General features: G+C 42.0%; 1 protein-coding gene across 2 annotated transcripts; it reads right to left on the bottom strand.

Annotated features, from left to right (window-relative positions):
* Window positions 1-64: 64 nt before the first annotated feature.
* LOC117815799 (RNA-binding protein Musashi homolog 1-like) lies at window positions 65-24487 on the bottom strand. 2 transcript variants are annotated; one of them, XM_034687738.1, is made up of 14 exons: window positions 24343-24487; window positions 23810-23850; window positions 22994-23075; window positions 22770-22854; window positions 14211-14252; window positions 13555-13647; window positions 6874-6922; window positions 6112-6194; window positions 5839-5956; window positions 3029-3112; window positions 2463-2519; window positions 1299-1358; window positions 890-1044; window positions 65-751 (listed from the first exon to the last, which is right to left on the bottom strand). In XM_034687738.1, the coding sequence occupies exons 1-14, from the start codon at window positions 24405-24407 to the stop codon at window positions 710-712; spliced, it is 1056 nt and encodes a 351-aa protein (XP_034543629.1). In that variant the 5' UTR covers window positions 24408-24487; the 3' UTR covers window positions 65-709. The 2 variants fall into 2 exon arrangements, with proteins under 2 accessions (XP_034543629.1, XP_034543620.1); XM_034687729.1 differs by lacking the exons at window positions 65-751; window positions 890-1044 and having other exon boundaries at window positions 1298-1358; window positions 3033-3112.
* Between the last annotated feature and the right edge of the window lie 1218 nt (window positions 24488-25705).

Below are 25705 nucleotides of genomic sequence, written 5' to 3'. Positions count from 1 at the left end.
TACAGAATAAAATACCTTACAGATTATCATTATTATGTCAATATTAATAACAATATTACAAAGGTTTTGTTTTTAAAGACTACCAAAATATACATTTTACTTGTTTTTTTTTTTTCATGTTTCCGTGATGCTCAAGTTAAAAAAGGACTTTGTTGGATTTGTTCTTCCTTTGTTAAAAACTGCTTTCTGTCAAAGACCATCTCGCATCATCTCTCTCTGTTCACATCGGTAACAGCTGTGAGGGATTTCATCATGAAGCGACATATCACATTGAAATAAAATAATAATAATAATAATAATAATAATAATAATAATAATAATAATAATAATAAAAAACTCAAAAATAGTCCTCTGTGTCTTTGTCAAAGATGACGAATGTTTCCTCAGAGATTTTTTTTTTTTTTGCAGTTCTTTTCTCTCAGCTTCAAAAAGAAGAAAAATAATGGATAGAGTCGGGGTCTAGTCATTAGACTACATGAGGACAAACGAGGAGAGACAGGGACGTTATGTTGAAGTGAGATTAGTACAGCAAAAACAGAGTTCAGGATTTAAAAAGATATTCAGTCGGTGGGTGAAGCCACAGGGAGCCAGGAGATCCCGGAAGAGCCTGTGACCGGCCAATCAGGTTTTGCCATCAGTGGGCAGCCAGCGTTCTGATTGGCTCGTCAGCAGAGGAGACGCCCTCCTGTCTTCAGTGACCTGAGTCTTCTCAGTGGTAGCCGTTAGTGAACGCAGTAGCAATCAGAGGACCCTAAGGACGCAAGAGAGGATATGCTCTTATACACACTAACCTCGAACTACTGCTGCTGCTGCAGCTTTGTTAAGAACATGTGCACCCATGCATGCACTAAAGAGTGTGCGTGTGTCTGTGTGAGGGGGAGTGACCTACCCCTAGTCCGTGGCCAAACCCTGTGCTGGGGGCGGGGCTAGCTGCGCTGATGTAGCTGCTGACTCCTGAGTCCTGATTGGCTGCAGCATACAAGTCAGCCATTGGTCCAGGGCTGCTGGTTCCCAGGAAACCAGCTGTGCGTGAAGGGGTGGAGCCTGAGAGAGACAGAGGAGGGGAGTCAGGCTTCATCACTAGAGGGCACACACACGAACACGCGTACATACACACTGACACACTCACACATGTCTAAAAATATACTTCTATTTGTCCTGGCTGGACTGTACACACATTCTACCTGAGGGAAGAATACGAGTCTACGTCATTCTTTGTCTCAGCTTGTTTCTCTGTCTCTCTCTTTCTCTCCCCCTCTCTCTCTCTTTTTCTCTCTCTCTCTTATACACATACGTACCTCGAACTACTGCTGCTGCTGCAGCTGCTGCCATTGGTCCATACGCAGTCAGGGGAATTGCTGAGGGATGAAAACAAGCATAGTTATTGCACAGATGACAGTAATTCAGGATCACTCATATAAGAATGTGAGAAACGATCTACAGCTCCGTCTCGGCTGACTCAACATCTGCTCCAACATCTGTCATCTGATTCAAATCCACCATGTTAGAGGGGGTAAAATCTCCAAAACAACCGTGCCAAAAATATATCATCTGATATAATGTGACCTAAGACCGTTTAAATCAGGAACAGAATAAATCTCATGGTAATAAGAAAAAGAGCATGATGATTTCAAGGAAGGTGCTAGTACAACTGGCAGCCACTAGATGGCAGTGTGAAGGAGATGTCTGAAGATGCAGGGGTCAAATTCACAACACATCCTGAATCTAAAAATAGCTTCTAAATAAATTTTAAAAAAGGAGTAAGTGTGTCAGTCCTAACTTCAGAACTACACGTTGTTGTTGGTTTTTACAAGTAATTCACAAAGGATTGAGGAGAAACCAGAGTACAGACCTGTTATAATATGTCGAATGCTGCTCATTTCGCTTGAATTGTGTAGTTCTGGTTACACTTCAATCAAATTTGTTCTTAAAATAAATGGTTTTAGTTACATTTTCACAGAAATATTCTTTTATTGACATTTTTTTATGTTTTTCTAATTATTTAATTTGTCATCTCTATGTTTTTTTATATTTAAATGTACCATAAATGTACCCCTTTCCTTAAAAGCTGCTGACATCACTTTTATAAGAAAGCACCTGAACCTATTAAGCAATACTAGAAGTAACTTGTTGCGTTTTAGTTCAATAAGAAGGTCTGCTGTCAGTAAGGTCAGGCACTTTGTTGTCATGTTCTCAGATTCACAGACAGAAAGGAGCATACTAAGTCTTATGATCATTTACTTCTCTAAAGATTTAGTTTCAACACCACAAATATGAGTAGTGTACCTGAGTGATCTGGCAGACTGGTTCAGTGAACCACCTGACTAAAGCCATCAATGGTAAAGACACTTCACATAAAACTCGGGGGAATCACAATTTGACATTCAGCAAAATATACACAGTCTTTTTCTTGCAGGCACTTTGTTCTGCTTTTGACTTTTTTCTCTTGAGGTGCCACTGACCTGCCAGCTCAGGGGGGTGGGATGATGTCAGGAGGGGGGTCCTCTCTAAATGGAATTCTAGAAACAGAGAAGGTCAAGAGAGAGGGTTTTGTAAATACAGTCACCATCCAACGGCCACACTACCAAGCCACACACACACAGACATTTCGCCTCGGCAGAACACAAGCACAGAATCTTAATTTTAAAAATCTACAGTGAGGACAGGCAGGAAGGTGGGAGCGAGGGAAGGGAGGGGGGGCAGCCAAAAAAGGGGGGTTACATAAGTAGATCAAATAAACACAGAAGAATATAAAGGAGGAAGCAGGCAGATTAAGAGGAGGGAGAGTTTGGTAAGTGTCAGGAAGAGCTTAAAAATCACATTCATAAATCTACAAGCAGTCAGGGACCCTGCTGAAAATAAAATGGCAAAGTGTGTGCGTGTGTGGGTGTGTGTAGTGCACTCTCATGACCCCTGTACATCACAAGTGAATCAACTTAACGTCACAGCATGTTTTATGTGACCTTTTTCCTCTCCCTGTAAGAAGACTTTAAAGAGGGAATTAAGTATTGGTTGTACACGGACGGACTCACCTGGAATTGATACGTGTAACCAGGAGCGATGCCGGAGTAACTGCGGCTTGTGTAGGTCGCTGTCTGGAAGCCTGGGTAGCCTGTTCGAAAACAAAAAAGGACATTAAGTTCAGCTGATGAGGCTTACAAAGAAAAAAAAGATGATGGAGTTTGCAAACTTTGTTGAACACAGGATTATATAAAAATCATTGACCTGCATATTAAACCTAAGCACCAATACTGCATGATGTAGAACTAGATGCCAATCCTCCAGCATTCTAGTCATATGTTGTTGTTTTTAGGCCCTTTTCCCTTGTGTTCTTTTACGCTCTATTTACTATGGTTTACATTACTGCATATATTTTATAATCTAAGTTATTTGCATCTCATTTTGTTATGCTCGACTTGATTTGCATATATGGCTGCCAGTTTTGTGTGGTGTGTTTGTTGTTACTGTTATTGAGGATCCACTGAGCTGTGTTTCTTTTGCACTATTGCCCTGTGCAAATCCCCTCTCAGTGACAATCTTGTGTTTCTCATCTAGTTAAATCTAATCCAATACATCAGAGCAGTTACTTTAAAGTTTTTAACATGAGGGATGGCAGGCAGCCAGTTTTATAATGAAACCTGCAGACTTACAAGTAAGACCTTTCATACATTCACCTGCTGTTAAGTTTTCAGTGAACTAGTTCCCTATTCCACTGCAAGTGATGCCACACAGTCATCAATATGTGTTATTTCATTTGATTTATTTCTAAAAAAAATTAGAGATGAGTAGATATGGCTTGAAGCTCCAGTGCTTGTTTTACCTGAGCAAGCTCTACTGTTCTGATACACTGTCAGAGCTTGTATTGAAAATAGGATGATACAGGACTGATGACCTCTGAAGCTTCACACTAAGCTGTTCTTCAGAGAGCATTTCATTTGCATCGACAGTTTAGAAAGGTTGACAGTGTGACTGGAACATTTGACATGATAACTCCACGTGATTCTGAGGAAAAATATAATGAAAGTATTCAGCTACTTAAACAAATATGAGTCATTTTTGTTACTGAATATAGAGTTTTAGGTCTGTTTGACCATACTCATTTATTCATTCACAACATATTACACAATTGTAGCTTATATTGAGTGCAGTACATTAAAATAAAAGTGTACAGATAGTTTGTGTTATGATATTCATGGATTTTGGACTCTTACTTCTCACATATTTGACTTGTGCTATAGATATTAACACACTCCATTGCTTTTAGTCTATGTGATAAGATAAGATAAGATAAGATAAGATAAGATAAGATAAGATAAGATAAGATAAGATAAGATAGGTCCCACAACAGGGAAATTCAAGGGTCACAGTAACAAAGTAGACAGTGCAAAAATAAAGAAAGAAAGAAAGAAAGAAAGAAAGAAAGAAAGAAAGAAAGAAGAAAGAAAGAAAGAAAGAAAGAAAGAAAGAAAGAAAGAAAGAAGAGCCTATAAAATTAAAGAGGTAAAAAATAAGCATATCTTACAACATATATATATATATATATATATATATATATATATATATATATATATATATATATTATTGGTTATATAGTCTGACCACTGCAGGAAGAAAAGACCTGCGGTATCTCTCCGTGAGACACCGCGGGTGGAGAAGTCTGTCACTGAGTAGGCTACTTTATTTTTTTGAGACACAGTATGTCACAGAATTGTGCCAAGCTCTCAAACTTTGAATCCTTTTTCGACACGAATAGGAAAAGAAACTCTCAAAGCAGCCTATGGTTTACTAGGAAGTCATTCACAAGGGAGGGATGAATTTAGGCTCAAAGGTTGTCTTTTACTCCGTCAGAATTCATTTTACTCAACAAACAGATTTATCCTGATTAAAGATGTGTTCTGGATTGTATACAATGATTTATGTATCTTTCTCATACTGAATACATTTCACCTCCATTTCTTTAAGAGTAACGATCATCAGATAGGTACAAGGGATGACTATAGCCCACAAAGAACTGAACAGCTACTGCAATTATTGACACATGGGGGAAGCCTTCCTAACGGTATGCCACATGTCCAGTAGAGGGAGCCAGGTGACAAAAAGACACATTAAGCTCTCAGTTTGTTTTCTCAATGAGAATCCTGTCAGACCATATTTTACTCCAGTGTGTGGAAATCATTTGCCCTTCAGAGTGTGACCTCTAAATTAAACGCACATTGTAGTCTTATTCACCGGAGATGTGTTTGAAAAATTCATCTCAGAGCCTGATATAAACCAAATGAGGGAGCCAATTTCAGTTGAGTCGTTTTTTTTCATGAGTATTTCCAGGAGTTCACTTGATTAATGGCACTTGCAATGAGATAGGAGCCGGTTCTTTTCATGGCATCATATTTAAAAATAGACCTAGTAAAGAGGGTCAGATGTGCTCATTAGGTGGCTGTTCAAAAACATGTTATTATTTAACCTATTTACATAACCTATATGTTTTTGTTGGTTGTATCTCAACATGTAGACTATAGGAAAATGTAGAAATTCAATATCATAATTTGTTATTTAATATTGAGTATTTAATCTCCCAGCAATAACTCAACATTTTTGTAAGTATGACAACAGCATATAATTTCTACATAAACACACTGCAACGTTAAATTAAGATACATAAAAAATTCAATTAGCAAATGCTTAAAATGTAAACACTATCTGCTTACAACAACAAACCTTCAAGGGCACTTTAAAGTTATTACTGGATTTGCATTTGCTGTATGCATGTATGTCGCACTGAACTTGTGTTTACATCAGTAAAATGCGTTTGCTTTGGCAATCTTTGATTTAGTATCTTACCCAGCATGCCGATGCCCAGCATGAAGGCGTCCATCCCGTAAGGCATCACTCTGGAGCGACCTCTGGCTGAGCCTGTCGGCGTCATCACCTCCTTGGGCTGAGCTTTCTTACACTCCACCTGAGGCAAAGGAAACCAAAGTTCAATGATAAGCTTGAGTGGAAGTACAGAGATTTAGATATACAACGAAACTAGCTTCATAAACTCACAACACACCCAGGCAGTCAACTAAGTCTCTGTATTTCTTTATAAGACTTAATCTTAACTGTACATACCATTTTGTTGTTGATCTCATGGAAGTGGATCTCGCACACTTTCTCCACCACATCTTCATTCTCAAAGGTAACAAATCCAAACCCTGGAAAACACAGACACACAAAAAACAAACTTGTATTTCAACACTTCACCTCTTTGATTGTTTGTGTTTGTGACAGCCAGACAGACTAAACCAGTGTTTTGTTTTTTAGCTCTCTACAAAGAGGACAAGATAAATATTTTCAACATTGATCCAGATGTATTAAACCCTAGATGTTGCTCTACAGGTGACCTATTGGTTGATATAATCACACTGTTATAAGTCATTTGTAACATGAAGGCCTGATAACGCCAGAACAAGCCATGCATGGCTTGCCTGTCAATCATCTAGAGAAGCATTGGCAATGTGGGCCCAGATTTACTGTCCTCTACCAATTATCACAGACAATTTCTCCAGCTCCACCTCCACCCTTCTCTTTCTCTTCTCCCTCTTCCCTCACTCGTCTCATTAAGTAACATCCTCACAGTGCTGACCCTGCATGGTGACCCTCAGCGGGCGCTGCATTGACTGAAGACAGAGATAAATGAACACGGGGAGGTGAGAGCGCCAGAAAGACAAAAGAATATGATTGGAGAAGAATTCAGCTTTCTTTTTTTTGCTGAGGTTCACCCAGTGACTCTATCACGCTGTTTCCTCTTTTCATTTCTCACTTAGTGTGTCTACACGCATTAACGTAATGTGTCTGCGTGTGTGTAACTGTATCATATTCGTGCATACATACCTCTGTGTCTGTTGGTTGTTTTGTCAAACATGAGCATGGCATCATCGACCTGTGAGAACAAAGCAGAGAATAGATGAGCTTCGACATATTAACACACACACACACACATGCGCACACATGCGCACAAACACACACACATCATTACACAGCATGGGGTGCCATTGTCCCTCTTTAGCATTTGAGTAAGAGGGGAAAACAGATGGAGAGGGTGGAAGGGAGAGAGGGAGGGGTGACAGGTGACAAAGGAGAAAAGAAAAAGAAAGAATGAGAGGGGAGAGAAAGAAAGAGAGTGATGGGGAAATTAAAGGAAATGTGGGAGGAATGGTTGGGGGAGACAGGGTGTATAAAAATAAAATGAAATACAATCTATCAAGGTGATAAAAAGAGTGAATGCTGCCTGTTCACGAGGCAGTGGAGGAAATTCTTTCCCATTCTTTGAGAGTTCTCACAAACCGCTCTCTCTCTCTTTTTCTCTTTTTTCCCCCCCTGCTTTCATTCGTTCACCCTCGCTTGTCTTTCTTTCCCTCTCCACAAAGTTTACTATTCCCATGGAGATGCTGTAAAGAATTTCAATTAGAAGAACTTGCCCCCCAGTCCACCCCGGCTAATTTCAATGAATAGAATGCAGAAGAGAAAGGAGGAAAGAGAGAGGGAGCATGTGACAGAAAAAAAAGAGGAGAAACTGATGAATAATGGGAGGTGTTAGGGGAAAAAAACATGGAAGGTAAAGTTTTGATGAAGGATGAAAAAAATCTGTCATCCAATATTTTAGATCAGAGAGTGAAGAACAAAGTGAACTGGGGGTCTTTGTCAACACGCTTTTCTTTTAGTCTCCTTCTCCCTCCACTTTCTTTTTTGCACTCACTCCACTGCCCTATTATTCCTCCTCCTCCTCCTCCTCCTCCTCCTCCTCCTCCTCTTTTCACCCCTCTCTCCTCCCTCCCTCCCTCCCTCCCTCTCTCTCTCTCACTCACTTGTCCTTCACTGGCAGGAAAGTTAGCAGCTTCTGCTCGAGCTCTGACGGCATGAGGAGGGAGAAAAGAAGCCAAGGCCTGGGGTCGCTGCGGAAATAACGCTTTTTTTGTGTGCTGTTTAACAGAGAATTTTGAAAAAGGCTGTGCCACAACTTTCACAAAAATCTGCAGCACAGCCTAGAGAGACACATGTGGAGTATGACTGCATGTCTATTTTCATTAGGCAGCAAGCACTGAAACTCAAACCAGTGTAACATGAGTGGCAGAGGCCTGTAAATGACCAGGCCATTCGATTTCTAACTGTCAACCTCAGATAAGAAACATGTCCTCCAGTCTGACTGCGATTACGTCTGAGCCTGTGGGAGAGATTCCTAGATTCCCCTCTGCTGAATGATCATGATTTAGAGGAGATTACACACAGTCCCTGCCTTTTAACTCTCATCCTTGTCACCATCTAGCTCGGACACCAACAAACACAGAGCACCACCCCCCCCTCTTTCTGTCCTTCATTCAGATTTTACCCCCCCCCCCCCCTCCTCTTCTCTTCTCTCCTCTCTTTTCCTCTCATGCTATTCTACCCTTCCGGTCGTCCAAACTCAATGACACAGCAGCGAGCCAGGGAACAGGACAGTAAGTAGACAGCTGCAGGCCAACATGTTATCATAAGAGTAGAGTTACATGCACAGCTAGCCCCCATGTTAGCATTAGCATTGACATCTACTCTGGAGGAGATGACTGATGGTTGACCCTACATTTTCTAATGCAGAACAATGGGACTATGCTGCGGATTCATGCTAACGTGGACCATGTAATTATCCTCCATTGGATTATAATGGTGCGATGACTTGAGAAATATTCCATCATGTGTGTGAGCTTATGCCGTGGTCACTGACCAGCCCCCTGCCCTTGCCAAACCCAATAAGAAGACGATCTCGGATGTCCACTGCCCAGGGTGCTGTAAGACAATCTGATTGGATAGCTGTGGGGGTCTGAGATTGGCTTAGCAGCAGCTCAGTCGCTAACCGGTCAGCACGCATGCATGCAGTGACTGAAAAGTTGAGGAAAAGTTAAGGTCATATTCCCATGAAGTTCAGACATTCTCAGGTGTACCAAAAACAAGGCTCGACTGTGATCCTGCATCACAAAATATCCTGTTTTTAGTGAAGCGTGCAGCTATTGTCTGAAGAACAAGCGTTTGCTGACAAGTCCATTACACCACTTGCAAGATTATGAAAGGTGGCATTCACATTTTTTCCCCTTCTGTCTCCTCACATCTCCCTCTTTCATTCTCTCTCATCTCTCTCCCTCTCTCTCTCCCGGCCGTCTCTCTAAACAGGCCAGCAGACAAAGTGTTCAGTCAAGCCTCCTAATCGCCAGCTCACATGGGTGAGTGGAGTCCCAACTTTTCCCGTCTGCCCCGTCCATGCTGCATTTTTCATCTTATCCACTCCTTCCTTTCGCTCAATGCTCTGACCTGTTCTCTCTTTGATTTCAGAGGAGTTTAAAAAAAGCAGGTTTTAAATGGTACTTCTTCATGTAAGGTACTTTCAGGAATGCAGTACAGACAGGCAGGATAAAAGCGTGGAACTAGGGATTTCCTCTGGATTAAATATAATTGACTGTATGACCAAAATGCCTGAAATGCTAATTATCAAATTACCTAACAGCATGCCTGATACACAGCTTCAGACACGTTTCCTCGCTCCACAGACTCTGCTTCTTTCTGGGCCAAAAAAAGAAGTGAGTTGTATGAAACTCTCCACCAGGTTGAGGGGGATTAGAAGGCCTTCACCTCAGTATTCAGACTTACTAACCATACAAACATGTCCGCTGTGGTCTGAGGACATTTAGAAACAAGAGGCTAGAATTACCAAGTTACTAAATCACACATTAATCAGTTCCTCCAGGGTTTAGCAGGTTTTTATGGGATTGTTACGACCTGAAATGCCTGCTTGTGAAGCCGCTTTTTAAAAAAGTTACATTGCACGTTGCAAGGTGTTTGATTACATTGGTAGGACATATGAATATTCCAAAGAAGAGGCAAATGTGGGGAGAGTTCTTAGTGACCTTACCTAAAGAGGTTCTCTGTTACCAAAGTTTTAACCAAACATGCTTATTTTATGGATTATGATCTGAATATAAGAGGTACTCTTCAAAGCAACAAAATGTTTTTGTAGCTTCAAATAAGGCAAAATGAAAAACAAATTATGAAAGGTATTTGCATTTCATCGTTATCATAATCACACAGCCACGGTCTGAATTTTTCTTGATAAAAAAATACAAAAAAATTAATAAACAATCAATTCTCACAGTGCATGTGTACACTTTACCAAGGAGAGGGTTAGGGTGTAACAGTGATGCTTTCACATTATTTATAGGCAGTCAGATGAAGAGAAAACTAGCCATTAGCTAACCACTGGTGCCAGTGTTGTGAGTATAAAAGCCCATTTGTTATCAATTCCAAATTTAGGGGGATGTACCTTCAACACAGGTAATAAGGTGCACATAGGCACAGAAACTGTAAATAAAACTGCGGTGCACATTGTAAGATTTGTTTATTAATCATGCCAAATATCGACAATTTACTCTCATATTTCTATCAAATCGTACAGGACCGCTCTGTTTGGTCCAAAACACCTAATCTGTCAATTTAGCAGCCATTTCAGTCCGGTCTAATGAAGTTTGCGTAGGTGTGCTCTCAGAAGTGTTCCACAAACATAAACTCCGGCCTGTATCAAAGCGTTGCAGAAAATGCATAGTGAATTCTGTGTTTTCCTTTGCGAGGCGGTGCCACAGTATGAAAATAAATAGGACACTCAGGCCGACTCCATCTCGACCTGCACCTTGTAACCAGGCTCAGATAATAAACAAGAAATACCTCCTGCTCAGCAGGAATGCACTGTGGGATTGGCGCTATCCACCATCCAGCTTTGGTCTCACGTGTCCAAACAGTCCAAATATTCCCTCATCCTGCGGAGGGAGTGTTGTCTTAGATATGAGTGTGTGTGATCACTGGGGAGAACTGATTCAGCACAGAGCTGCCATTTTAGAAACACACTCAAGAAGCGTGACACTTGTCACAAAACACACCTTACAGTGATTTCAACAGTGTGATGGTCACACGTGTCATCCAGGTATATGACCCAGAATCAGAAGACGCCATTTCAATTTGAGCTTACACCTGAAATATGGTAATACCCCCAACATGAGTCAGAGGGCAACACAGGCAGACACGAGGCAGAAGGAGGTTCGTGCTGTTAATTTCTTCCAACCCATTAGGCCGACATCCTGAAGCAATGTTCATTTTCAGACTCTTTCCTGCTCTACGACAGCAGAAAACCACATTAATGTTTGTGACATCTGCATCTCTGCCTGTGAGTGTTAAGAGTCTGCACAAATATATGCAAGCTCGCCTCCCTCTGCTGCCACAGCCATGCCACTGTCACACTTTTCTGCACACACACACACACACACACACACACACACCCTTCTTTCCATTCATGCAAATACAAACTTCTTACTCATTTTTTGAAGGAAACAAAAAAAACACAGAATTACAGCAGGACAAAGAGCCAAAGCAGGTCACCACGGCAACAAGCTGAGAGGGGACTGGAGCAGGGTGTGTATGAGGAATAGGAGGGGAGTTGAGGTACAGATTTTGGGTGAGTTTGTTGAAAGGGGGGGGGGGGCTGTTACAGGAGCAGCTGTTGCATTTGATTAGTTAATATGGAAGAACCTGAACTCCTCTCCCAAACCCCCTAAAGTGTAGTCTGCTAAGATGTAACCAAACATTTCATGCATGATGGACACTTTGATTCATTTACTATCCATCACTTGGGTGTTTTTCTCTCTTTAATAATCACTTTTTCTCCCCAGTATCTCAACATTCCTCTTTTTCTCTGCCCTTCAACCCTTCTGACTTCCCCTCCCTCTCGCTCCATGGGGGGCTGCTTCTTCCCTTTCAGTCCCCCGCCATCTACCCTCCTCTTGCTGCTTTTTTTTTTCCTTCTTCCCTCTCCCCGGCCACTCATCTGTCTCCACAGCATGTGTTTGCCTTTCACCAAATTCATTCAAAGGAGCTGAGCAGGACATATGTATGAAGCCAAAACACTGAGATGGGATCAGGAAAAGCGCAAAACAATCCTGTGACTAAAACAGAACACCTTCAATGACCACACAGCTTTTTATAATTTCGCTCGTTCTTTCTCTCTCTAACTTCTGCTGTTTTTCTCTCTGAAATTAGGCACATTTCACACTGTTTGTTGTCCGTCAACTCAAATGAAAAGGGGGACAAGAGAGGAAAAACAAGCTAAAGCTGAAAGATGTCAAAGGGATAGGGCTAACAGATAAAAATAATCTGTTAAAGACACAACACTCCATTAGAGCAGTGGCCCCCAACTACTGTAACGTGTACCCAAGAGCGTACCTCTGCATTAGCAAGGAAGAAATATTGTTGAGGAGCTCAAGCAATTGGAAAAAACATGAATCCTCAATTATTTCTAAAGCAAATCAATATAATTAGACAGTTTTACACCAAACCACTTCTTTTGTGAGTTCGTAACAACTTGATCGGGGCTAGTATTTAGAGAAACGTAGCCAGAGTTAATGTTAGCTAAAGTTAGAGAATTAAGCACAGTGGAAATAGCTAGCTTAAAAAAAGGTTCAAACTGTTAACTAGAAGTAAAAGATACATGGCAGGATTAGCTTAATGAACGGTTTAAAAAGTTAGCTAACAGATAAATGGTTGAAACCCTTCACTACACTGTATGGTGTATTGTTTGTATGGTATCTGTGTCGACTACTGTCTGCAAGAGAATAGACTCACAGGGACGTTAAAGTTATACTCTACTCTTCTGCTAAACAAGGTGTTAGCTCAGGGGCTAACATGAACAAGACTAACTTATTCCCTTAAAGCTGGGGTTGGTAGTCAGATTTAGATACATTTTTTGTTATACTGGTTAAAATGTTCTTTATGTCCCGATGGCAATCAATACATAATGTGTTCTTAAAAACGAGCGGAAAACAAGCCGCTATCTACAGCCGGGGTAAACCTGGGAAAACATCAACCAATCCCTGCCATCAGGAGCCAAAATATGAAACCAATCAAATCCCGTCCTGCCGTTCTGCCCGCCTCCTACATTTCATGTTTGTTTGTGTTTTTAACTTTCACTATGATAAGGTTTTGGTGTTTTCTTACTGCTGAGTGAGACATGAGTTGACATAGTTCAAAACACAAACGATGTGCTGAGGACCGGTTTTGGATCAGTCACGATCATATGGTTGTCAATAAGCGGCGCTTGTGCATTTGAGCGGGAACGTCGTTTTGGAGGAGCTCCGAGGGGAGAGGGGGAAGGGTTAGACGGAGTCCTGAGGAAATGCTACATTCCAATTCATGCTAGTTCTCCATGGCTACCAACCCTCGCTTTAATTTGTAAGATAAAATATTAATATAATAATAATATACACTATTATTCACATTTCTATGAATGTGTGATTATAAATACCACATTATAGTAGATTTATTTTGAGTTTATTTGTAACATGATGTTTGAGACCATTTATAAAAGAGTAGGCACACTTTGTTTACACAGGCTGTATGTCAGACACACAAGGTTGGGAATCACTGCCCTATAGAATCTTAAAGTCTAGGAGCTTATTGCAGTGTGTAATGGCTACAGAACAGATGCCAGATTTATGCATAGTTTACCTTTCCAAACTGGTCGAAGTAATGCTTCACATCTTCGATGGTGGTATTGACTGACAGTCCTCCGACAAAGATCTTCTTTGTTCTTGTCACCAGCTAGCAACAGAAGAAGAAGAAGGAATGGTTTACCACTAATAACATTAGGCAGGGGGGAGATGTCGCTGATAAAGAGTCTTTGTGTTTGTTGGTGTTTATCTAATCTCTGAAAGCTGGTCTGAGCATTAAACCTAATTCCCTTTACCTTAGGGTCTGTTATATTTAGGGTTCAGAGAAGTGTTCTTGGGTACAGGTGAGTATTGTGTGTAGGCGTGCATTCTGTGACAATCTGAGTGCGTGTGCGTGCGTGTGTGTGTGTATGTGTGTGTGTGTGTGTGTGTGTGTGTGTGTGTGTGTGTGTGTGTGTGTGTGTGTGTGTGTGTGTGTGTGTGTGTGTGTCTGTGTGCGTGTGTGTGTATGTGAGATGTTGGCTGCTGCTTGTCGGGGGGTTGGGTGGGGTCAGGGTACGGGGTCACAAGGTCAGGCTGGACAAGTGGATTGCTGCTTCTCTTTGGTCACGTGCCCTGACTCTAATCCCAGCCAACCAGAGCTGAGTGATGAGAGGTGACACATGACAGCATCACTGCTCCTCCTCAGGGTTAACCCCTTCAGGGCACACTCACCTTAGGCTGAGCTCGACGGGGAAACGCCACCTTTGGGTCGATCTGTGGGTGAGAGATAAGCTCATGTGAGTGGGAATAGAAGAAAGCGGAACATTTAAGCAGTAGAAGTATTAACATTTGGAGATATTCTGCTTCTATGGATAAGAAACTGTGATGACGGCGATGGGCTGGAGCTACTTTCTTACATTTATTTGAAGAATTCCATCAGCACTGGCTCTAGGTTTCACATTCTCATTGTTGGAAATAGACAGAACTTGAAAACGTATGGTTGCAAAAATGAATTCACTGTTAAATTACCATGAACAGTATCTTAAATCATTACAACACCATCCCCATTCAACACTTGACTTGTGTTTTGTGTCAGTTATACAGCTGAAACAGTACAATAAGAGAAATTCAGGCATGCAGAAGTAGTATTTAGGAGTGTGGGGCCATTTAAAAAGTACTATCGACACCAATCTAAAAAGCAGGGGAAAATCTATCAGGTTATCATACATAACAGGTCTAATCTTTAAGACCCCAAAACAGCATGCCAGTTTTTCCAACACAAAAAACATGTTTAAAAGGAACTCTTGTGAAATTATCAGATAGCATTACGTATAAATTGATACCACAAGGTTAAACATGTTTTTAGCTGGGCACTAGGTTTCCTGGATCCTCCCAAAAATATCAAGGTGAAAAAGAGGTAAGGAAGAACAAATATTTTTCTCATCTTTTAATAGCCATAATGGCAAACCTCAGCTAACCCACCATGAAAAGTCTCCTGCCTGAAGCCTTAGTTTCTTTGAGTAAGACACTAAATCTCTACCTGCTCCGGAAATGTTGCTCAGTAGCTCAGTAGCTGTGCTTCTGTAAACTGAACGTTGCTCTGAGCAACGATGAATTATCACACTGTTAACTAACTAGAGTTAGTTACAACACAGAGCCTCTAAGTCTGGACCCCTCTAAAGGCCTGCATGTCCAAAAATAGCACGTATGCTAATCTGCCAGTATGTATAGTAGACCCTTGTTTATGCAAGCCCTGAAAAATCCAAAAACACCAGCCGAACAAACAGGCACAGAGAACAACATACACAGGGAGACATGAGTATGTACATTTCTTAAAAGTGTACATTGAGACACAACTATATGCATCTTAGCCCTAAACTAGATTGAGCAGGGCAGCCTGGAATCCAAAATGAGTTATTAATATTCTGAATACATCTCAGACGGATATATATTTTCATAAATCTCACAAATCCAGACAACCTCCATTTTGGATTAGTCAGATTTGACTGTATCCATATTCCTCCCAAGTGGAATGTCTCAGCACTGGTCAAGGTTACAGATAAAATTAGAAGCAAATGAGTTTTGAATGAGCTGGCCTTTAATAATGCTAAATATGCAAAGCCCGGCCTGGCATTTTAAATTTGTGAGGAATCTGGTGTTATTCTCACTCAAGCCAGCGAGAGAGATGATTTTGGGTCACAGGACCTTGTAGTGTATTATGGTCTTAGACTTCCATCTTTGTTCTAATAATTGGATGTGTGAAGCCAAACCTCTTGTGCCTCCGACCGCCGCTATCAGAGGTATTGGATTGATATTGGCAACTAAAAGGAGCCTATCAAATGGCCAGAAATAAGCACTTATCATGTGAATAACACGCACACAATACTCGGGCGGGTGTTCATTCAATATTCAAGCAATCCTTTCATCTCCTTCCTGTGATAATTCCCTGCTTCTGATGACAAATCTACAGACAGAAATACCCTTCGAGGACCTTTTAAGAACCTCTGATTTAACACTGCGTTCGAGAGCCAAACGCTATGTAACTAAGATGCAGCTGCAGCGTCCTTGGGAGGGATTGCAGAAGGACTTTGCACCTTGAAGTGGGGCACAAAGACGAGAGGAGTCGTGTCACCTCCAGCTGGTCTGAGCACAAAGACAAAGGTGACAAGGACACGCAAAGCCACCGGCTACTATCAGCAACAGCAGTGCACCACCAGAGCTGCTCACAAAAACAATGACAACACAGCCTTTCTTACAGTATCTGAGCCAGTTTTGACACTACAGACGTGCAGCATTGTACTGTACAACTACCAGTGTGTTAATCTTATACCCCTTTCTTTTGATTATTTAACTGAAATCAGAAATTTGATTAAATATAGAGGCCATACAATAAATGCCAATTTCTTTTTTTAGCACAATACAAGCATTACACTTAAAACATCTGAAAAATCTGAATTCAACACAATAAACATGACAAATTATTTCATGTAAATAAAAAATCTTTCTTACTCAGCAGGGGTAAGATGAGAGTCAAGTAAGGCTAGCAAAATGTGAGCATTTAGTATGTTTTCTCTGTTAATATATATTTTTCAGTCTAGGTATAATTGCGTCACAATAAGCTCTTCCCTTCTGATTACCTTGTGTGACCTTTTCTGGTGAAGATTTTAAGATTTATTTTGGATTCCATAGGAACATGATGGAAACATAGTATTGTGTTAAACACAAGGAACAGAAGATTGATTTTGACACTGAGTTACAGCTTATTTGCTCACTATTTTTTTAATCATCAGACTTTGCATCATTGTCCCAGGACTAAACATTATAAATGCTCATCATATATTTCTCTCTTATTGAACAGGCTAAGTAAAATACAAAAATCCTATAAATGACACAATGAAGTGCAGATGTACCTATCTGTATCTTTAACTATTTACACTTTGCTGTTAAAGTACCAGTGCACCTGAACTCCTGAAAAAAAATCCTCTTTTGAGTCTTTTTATGGCAACAAGCAAACAACATTATAGAAAGTACAACCTGCAGTGACCTCTGAAGTGAGACACAATGACAGAATCACTACTACAGCAGGCAGTAATGTGCCTAGTCATTATTAAATCTTGTGTTGTGTTGTTTTCCTGTAAATGTGGGCAACATGTTCGCTGTTTCCCCCAAGCTGGAGGTGCTAAGAGGTAACAGCCTCTTGTGTTCAGGTCAGCCCGCCTGCCTTTGACTCTTTTAGCAGAACGAGAGGACAGGTGCTGCCCTGAGGCGAGTGTGTGGCAGACACACACACTCACAAAGAGCTGACAATGACAGCGGTCAGGAGGCAGTGCTCACGTCTGACACAGGGCCGCAGTCACGTACAGTCAGTGTATACAGTGAAATATCTGCCAATAAAATCCATGGCTACAAACAGCAAACGTAAGGACCTAACAGCCTTTTTACTGGTTTAACAGCATGTGGTGATTATGAAAATCTGCCTCCGTAAGATTCATTTCCTCTTTACTTATGCTCTGAAACCATAAATTTTTAACATCAGCACTGAGTGATCAATCCACATAAATTATTTGAAAACACTGATAGAAGTTGAGGCACATTTTCTTCAAGCACAGTCAAAAAACTGTTAGGGGCAGAACACTGGGACACTAATTGTTAGGCAAATTCACTAAGTTAAGCATCGGATTTATAGACATGTGTAATCGCATCAACAATCTTGTTAAGACAGTGTAATCAGATGTATTAAGGAGAGATACCATGGTAAAGACTTGGTTGGAAAAGATCTGTTGACAAATGTATGTGTTTAATGTTGGTTGGTATAATTACATTCCCCACCCATGTTTCACATGTTGTCAAAACACCCAAATTTCAAAGCTTCTATGTTTAAAAAGAGCCTAAAATACATCATTAAAGGTACCAACTAGACTAGGTTAGGCCTAATGCAATATCTGCAGTAGTTTTACTATAGCTACAGTCATGCCATGCTGTTAAAAAATCATTCCACTCCAGAGTGACAACAAATATAACTAGTATGTAACTTCTACATCTGGCCGAACTCAGAGGAAGGCTGTAATAAATGAAAACTAAAGCATCTATCAGACTGGCGGATTAGCCTCGAGGAAGACAGATAGGCCACAAAGCAAAAAGGGAAAATGAATTAGCCAGGTCACTGTTTGCAACACTCAGAAATAGCTCTTATGAAGCGTAACATTAAGAGGTGGCAATCAACAGAAGGGAAATATAACTTCTTAAGAATTAAGTTTAGAAAAACAAACTTTCTAAAAAGAAAAAGAAAGTTCCCAGAATGACAGAGAAGAGTTATGACTGAGTGTTGGCGAAACGGTCTGACTAACATCCTGCTTCATGACATCCAACCTCCGCTCATTCTAGGCAGCAAAGTGACGGCAGAAGAGCCTACAATATGATTTAGGTGGTTTAGCTTTCAACACTAATCTACGACCAATAGTCACCTCACGTGGCCCAGCGCGTCCACCAGAGTAACAAACTGGAAAACAAAAAATTAAATAAAATGAACTTCAAATCAATAGAGAGAGAGAGAGAGGGGGGGGGAGAGAAAGAGGGTCTGACAATGAGAAAGCATGGGGAGAAAGAGGAGGCATTCATTTGGAAAACAGAGTCAGCTCATGAGAAAGTGGGCCTGTCCGGCGTAGCGGTGCAAGCAGGGCCGTCCCAGCAGGCAGCCCCTCTGATTTCATTAATTAACAGGACAAAGAGTACAAAACAGATGGGCCAGTAGAGGAACTGGGGCTCCCGTGCTACCCCCACAGGCACACACACATACACATGCACAGGCCCCCTCATAATGTAGCACAAACACAAACACCAGCATTATGTATGTGTGACACACGTGTAATTAAACTGTCAAGAGAACATAGAAAAAAAACACACACATTCATACTAATCTACCTTTTCCAAAGTACCAACAACAAGTCATATATAGACGTTCAAGCTCTGACACGTTTGCCAACCTGCCAAGACATTCCTGCAACAAAATGGCAAACACCCACGCTGGTAAAAAAGGCACCACAGGCTGCCCCATTATGGCACAATAATCAATATAAGCTAAACAAAAAGCTATAAACAGAAGAGAGGACAAAAGAGGGTTGGCGTGTCAGTGCCTGCAGAGTGAGAGAGACTTGGTTTGGGCGCAGGCCAGCAGGGTCAATCTGCACAGCTGAACAATGGCACAGTAATTAGTTAACGAAGCTCACTAATGAGGATCCCCCCTCCTACCACCCAACACAACCCTACTCCTGTAACCCTACTAGGGTGCCACGCCAGGGCGGTGGTGTGGTTGGAGCACATGTAGCATGTAAGAGAGAATCCTTACATCCACCTCTTTAAGGCAGGTCCAAGCTCTAACCCTGGATCTTAGGCCGTGCATGGACCTTTGGAAGCCCAATCCAGTTTGCTCCCTTCAATCCGATTAGTTGCTTTTCAGATCTATACTAATTACAGCACAAGAGCAGGGCCTCCCTCTCCTCTCCTCTCCTCCACCTTCGCCAACCCCCCCTCTCCAGTTTTGTCCACGTCAGCAGTTACAGCTAATCTCAAGTCAGGAGCGAGGGGCTGGTTCTAGCAGCCTAAGAAACTCTCCGCTAACCAGGTGTTAGCCGTGGCAGACTGTAGTGCCAACAGTCTGCAGAGGCTGGAGCTACCATATGTTATAGCAGTGCATGGCTGTAAATGAAAACAGCTACATTAGCACCATGCTGGTTGCTACTACTGTACCTTCACAGGCGGTGGTGGAAAAAAAAGCAGCAATTAACACCTACTTAAGCCATAACGAAAAGGGCAATTCTGTTAAGCTGGCGCAAAACGTGAAATAGGAAAATGTGTCTTCCCTCCATTTATTATTTTGAATTCTTCTCCAAAGAGTAATCACAAATCATGTGGAACATACCAGATTTGTAAGTTCCTTCATCCACACTTAAATACAGCTATACAAATTTGCTTATTAATCAAAATAATCCAAAAACAGTACACCAGTCTGTCAAAAAAATGTGTGCTAATAATTCAAAGACACAAATCCAAACGCACCTGAAAACTTTTAGATCCACACCGCAAATAATAACAACCAAATCTAAAAATCACCCTGCACTAATCCGAGTGGATGAGGAGTCTCAGAGAAGATCTGGACTGCTCTTTTCTTCTTCTCACAACTGGTTCCAGTAAAGAATCTCCCCGAGAAAACAAATACCAGTTGTGCCTTCTTCTCTTTCCAGAGAAACACAACAGCACACCACTGCCCTAAGGCTAAACTATGGCCGGGCAGGAAATCTAACCTCCAACCAAAACAACAATCCCAACAGACCTCGCACTGAAAAAACAGACAACCTCTCATTTGTAGTATCTAAATGTTCAGCCCACAGGTACAGTTTCTATAAAGTCCAATAAGTTTTTGGGTTGTGGATTCTGTTTTAAAGAATTGGTAAAACAATATTGGATGTAACAGGACTGTAAATGTTTAATACACTTGCTACCAAGAATATGGACCTTGCACCACTTTGTGTCATTTACTTCTCAACCTGTGTGTCCTCAAATGGCACCCTGTTGCTCTGTAACATCCTTTTTTTATTCACCTTCCTCTTATCTCTTCTTTCTGCTTCAGGCATCACTGCATCTTTGCTCACAGATATCAAATACTCGGCATAAAAAGAGAAAACAAAAAAATCAGAGCAGCGAGTGATTCCTCCTCATTCCAGAGAGGAACGTCTTTTTCGCATCTCTTGCTGATCAAACAATAGTCATCCTCATCTCACCATGGAGAGAGGGAGGGAGGGAGGGAGGGAGTCCAGGTGTGAGGAGGACACAAAGTGCACTGAAAATAAATAAATCGAGGGAATAGTTCAAATGGAACAGGTGTTCCAGGGAGGGTGGTCCTAAAAGGCTACAAACCTGCTCAAGACAAGCCAAAGCAACACCAAATGTGGCCCTTGGTGACCTCAACGCTGAGTGATGCTTTACAAAATATTACTATTTTTATTATTTCCTGTTTGCAAAAGCAGTAGCGAGAGTGAGAAATAAGCTGCACGGTGTTTTCTCAAATAGCATCTTTGACATTGTGTGTTTCCTACAATAAGACTGTAAGCCAAGTAAGTCATTGTTGTCTTTAAAGATGCAGCCCTCACAAATCTAAGAGACATACAAACACACTGGTAGAGAAAAATCTGAGCTTTTATTTCCAGAATCCATCGACAAAATGGCAACCAAACCCCCTTTTAGAACACCTGGTTGGATACTGCGCCATTCTTCCTCCGCACACTGCTGCCACAACAACCAAAGCAGCATTTGAGTGGTTCACATTATTATTATTGTTTAGCCTTGTGCTGTATTTTGGTTTATAATAGGGCAACGCCTAACCCCACCAGTGGCCTGCCAGGTTGAGCTCCCTCCTAACCAGTGCTCACATTAGACACACACACTCACACGGACTGGCTCTCAAACACTGTACCTAGTTTTAATAGGTAATATGACTCACTGTGTAACACTTCACAGTGACTTAGAAGCCACTTCCAAGCTAACTGGAGAAAAATAATGTACGATTACGAGCAGCATTTTGTAATCATAAAAATCACAGCAACTTTCAAAAAGGATCCAACTTTATTTTACAACAGCTGCCCCTAAAAACACATGAATAAACCCCGCACACATACGCAAACTCAGACCATTAAGTCAGAGCTCTGCTGCCCAACCGAGCCCAGTGTCTTAATGCAAAATAGCTGAGAAGTTGTTATGGAGACATAAATCCCATCAGGCCGTGCAGTTGCAGCGTGGTCTCCGGTGGCTGGCGTCACCCCCAGCAACAGGCTTGCTCCAACAACTAACCAACTCTACCTTTCTCCACCCCTGGGCACTGCTGCCTTTCTGTGCCACCGATTTTCACTCTCAAATGATCCTATTGTGTGTGTATGTGTGTGCTGAAGTCTGTGTGTGTTTGTGTGGTTAGGAGAGGCCACAAGCTGACGAAGACACACCCAGGCCCCACTGCTACAACCAATCTACATGACCAAGACATGAACATTCACACATTCATAGATATTTAAATCTGAGTCAGCTGCTTTGGGTTTTCTCCAAGCTACACACCACAGGGATTCACAAATGTTTTACTGCAGCTGCCTTTTGTAAAGGTGTACATTGTGGAGCAGAAACTGTGTACTCTGGCTCCTTTTTTTGGAACTTGTTTTTCCAATTAGCCCACATTTGAATGTTCATGTGAGTATGAGCGTAGGAGGGAAAATCACAGAGAAACTCCAGATCACAGCAGTAGTTCAAACAAACCTCAGCCTCAATATTTAAATCAAGACTCATTCGGACCTCACAGAAGACTTCCTCCCCCTGACACCAGTTTAAGAACCACTAACACAACTGTTTCCTTCCTTCAAACTTTTTCTTTCCCCCTGCCACTAGAAAACGGTTGCTGTTATTTGCTATGAAAAAAGAAAAAAAACTTCTCTCTCTCTCTGCATAAACCCTTTGAGGGTTTTGCAAGGGGCTCCAACCCCACTCAGGTCCCCAGGTAACCATGGCAATGAAGACCAAGAAAGAACGCTTTCATGTTGGCGCCCTGAACCGGGATTTGGAGGGGGAAATGAGCAGAGAGAGGAGGAGGAGGAGGGGTGCTTCGCAACCTACTCCTCAACTTTACAAGCCATACGGTGGGAGGCAAAATGCACTGAAGGGAAGGGGGAGAAAAAACATGCAACACAGAAGAGAAATTAGAAAAGTTGCTCAAGCTGGGAGCATCCAGCTCTTCAAAGGGCTGAAAGAACTCACCGTTTTGGAATCCAATTCGTGTCTGTTTTGCGCCAAAACCTTTTCAACACCGGCTTGCTCTGCGTATGTTACAAACCCAAACCCCCTGCAGAAGAAAACATAAACAACAAACAAAGCAAATGAGCTCCAATCAAAATGCAAACTCACGACAGTCTCATGTAGAAGCATGGCAGGGCATGAGGCATCCGTGATAGGACGACGGAGCGCACACGCCTCCTTCTTACCTCGACCGCTTGGTAACGGGATCCCGCATCACCATGCACTCCTTCACCTCGCCGAATTTACAGAAGTACTCCTTTAAGCCCTCTGAGAACATAAGCAAAGTAAAAGCCGGTTAAATCAACCCCGAAATATGAGATTTCTCCACAGGCCTTGGTGAGGTTGCTGGAGAGAGACAATGGGGTCGGGCGGACCACGTTGTATTTGTGTGTCCCTTCCAGTCCTCTCAGATTCTACAGGCTATCTGGCCATTCAGCATAATAGCCCATTAGGCCTTGCGGACCACAACCAAAGCTACACTTGGTGACGATTGCTGTTTTGGACACAGTAGCAGCAGAAGTGGGATAATAACACGAGCTATCCTTTACTAGAAAAAGTGTCCTCATGCACCAGCAGGCGCTCATGCCTCTTAAAATAAATGAATGGATTCATCGGAGTGCAACAATAAGGAAAACAACACACGAGCGCGGGCATCGATATGAGCCCAACTTGTGCGTTAACGCTCAATAATCGATGCCTTTCAGTAGCAATGCCCTTCTGTGAAACGAAAGCACAGGAAAAGGCAGACAAAGTGGTTGAATGTGCATGCATTTCCCCGTGTTAATCTCCCTGCGTCTCAGCAAGTCTAAATCCAAAGAACTGATCCTTATTGAAAAGGAGGCTTTGATTTAACTATTTATACTTTCTTCTTAACTTCACGGACTCTCGCGGGTTTTTAAGGAAGGATATAGTCAAACTAAACGTGTGCAGAAGAAAAAACAGGAGTAAACAAGAAGAGGTTTTCAGTCAGACTTATTAAAGTAGCGTGCGGGACAGCTCACCTTGTGTTGTCTGCCAACTCAGACCCCCGATGAACATTTTGCTGAATGAGAGAAATACAAGCTGTAAGTCACACAGGATAACACGCGTCTCTCAAGCACAACATATGCACGGTAAATGGGGAGACTAAGGGGGGAATTATATGTAATATAGCATCAATAAAGTAGGAAGAAAGCATCGGCCATGTTGCGAAGTCACCAATCGCCCAGTCGGGCCGTTATAATCCCCTAGAGGAGGAGGAAAAAAGGAGAGGGTCTTCCAGATGATGGAGGAGAAGTTGCAATGGAGGAAAATGGAGATAAATAAACAAACAAGAGGAAGCAGCGGCGCGTCTGTGTCTCCTCTGCGCTGAGTGGATCCATCCCACACATACAGACACACACACACATTCGCAGACACACACACACCACAGCGTGCTTGTCTTTTGTCTCGGCGCGGCTCCTCTCCCGCACTGAACTCAACTAAAGTCCAAGGTGAACTCAAACCGGGCCGAGAGCCGAGCGAAAGCGCGTGTGGCGGGGCTAAAGGCTGTTACCAGGGGTCGTGGGGGGAGTTGTCCGTGCCGGAGGACAGGCTGCTCTGGCTCCCTTCCGTATCCATTCTCTGCTCTCCGCTGCTATATTCCCGCACTGTGAGGCGAGGAGAGGCAGTGAGGCTCCACTGCTGCTGCTGCTGCTGCTCCAGACTCAGGGGCGGGCAGCCGAGGGAGGGAGGGGAGGGGAGAGAGAGGAGGGGAGGGGAGGGGGGGGCAGGAGAGGTGGGGGTGGGGTGGCTAAAAGGAGGAGGGGTTGAGCGAGGAAACACGCACACATGCATGCATACACGCTCAGAGACAGGCCCCGCCCCCTACCTCGTTTTTTTCCCGTAGCCTACCCTCGGCCACGGACCTCCCCCTCTTCCATCCCACCTCCCCTTCCTCCCTCCTGCACGTTGCTTGCCTTTATTCATGCTGCCACTGGCGCTCTCTGTAGTGTTTCCCCGCCGTCCTTGTCATTGGTGGATCACAGCAGCATGGCCCATTAAAGCGATTTGAATGTTTAGAGATACAGCAGCTATTTTTCTAATCAATCCTCTAACATTAAAATTCAAACAGACCTGAATCCAAAAAAACAAATAATTAAGAGAATGTTAACCCAGCCATACAGAACCAGCATTTCTTTCTGCAAAATAGCCTTATTACTGACTGATATTCAGCTTATCAGTGGTAGTTGCCCCATATTAAGTAATTTCATAGCTGGATATTAAGTCTAACTGATGGAAAATGATGTCCTACAGCGCCAGGTTGTGTCTCAGGTGATATGAGACATCTGTAACCAGGATACTTGCTCCCAGCACATTTATTCAGACAGCAGATTACATAAAGCAGCAGGCTGCTTATGAAGTCATTCATTGCTTAGAGGTCACTGAGGTTGTTTACTTTAAAGGGGTTATTCATGTTAAGACTTGACTTATGTCTCTATGAGGTATGACGTAATGTGGTGTGATCTTTTCTTATTAGATGTGATCTTAAATGATACAATGTGATGTGATCTAATACAACCATGTGTGATATAGCCTTATATTATCTAATTTGATGTGACACAATAGCATATTATGTTATGGGATGTTATCCTATTGAATGGGATGTGATATGACTCTATATATTATATTTTGAAGTGACCCTTCTGGTTAAGATTTGATATGATATCGCCCTTTTTGATGTTATGAAATTAATCTAAAGTATACCGTGTTATATGATTCGACCTTTAAGAATATGGTGTATAGTGATTAGAATTTGTGTGATGTGATTGGATGTGTAATAAACTAACTATACTATACTATACTATACTGTACTGTACTATACTAAACTGTACTATACTATACTATACTATACTATACTATACTATACTATACTATTT

This window comes from Notolabrus celidotus, chromosome 1 (genome assembly GCF_009762535.1).
Source record: "Notolabrus celidotus isolate fNotCel1 chromosome 1, fNotCel1.pri, whole genome shotgun sequence".
Classification (NCBI taxonomy): domain Eukaryota; kingdom Metazoa; phylum Chordata; class Actinopteri; order Labriformes; family Labridae; genus Notolabrus; species Notolabrus celidotus.
The sequence above is the reverse complement of the archived record's forward strand: the minus strand, read 5'-3'. Positions and strand labels throughout refer to the sequence as shown.

What these genes read in the sequence shown, in the direction of transcription:
- LOC117815799 (XM_034687738.1), bottom strand. Translation starts at nt 24,407, where the DNA reads ATGGATACGGAAGGGAGCCAGAGCAGCCTGTCCTCCGGCACGGACAAC. An exon ending in CCCGTTACCAAGCGGTCGAG is followed by an intron (nt 22,855 to 22,993) that starts GTAAGAAGGAGG and finishes TTTCTTCTGCAG; the next exon opens with GGGGTTTGGGTTTGTAACAT. An exon ending in ACGAATTGGATTCCAAAACG is followed by an intron (nt 14,253 to 22,769) that starts GTGAGTTCTTTC and finishes TCTCACCCACAG; the next exon opens with ATCGACCCAAAGGTGGCGTT.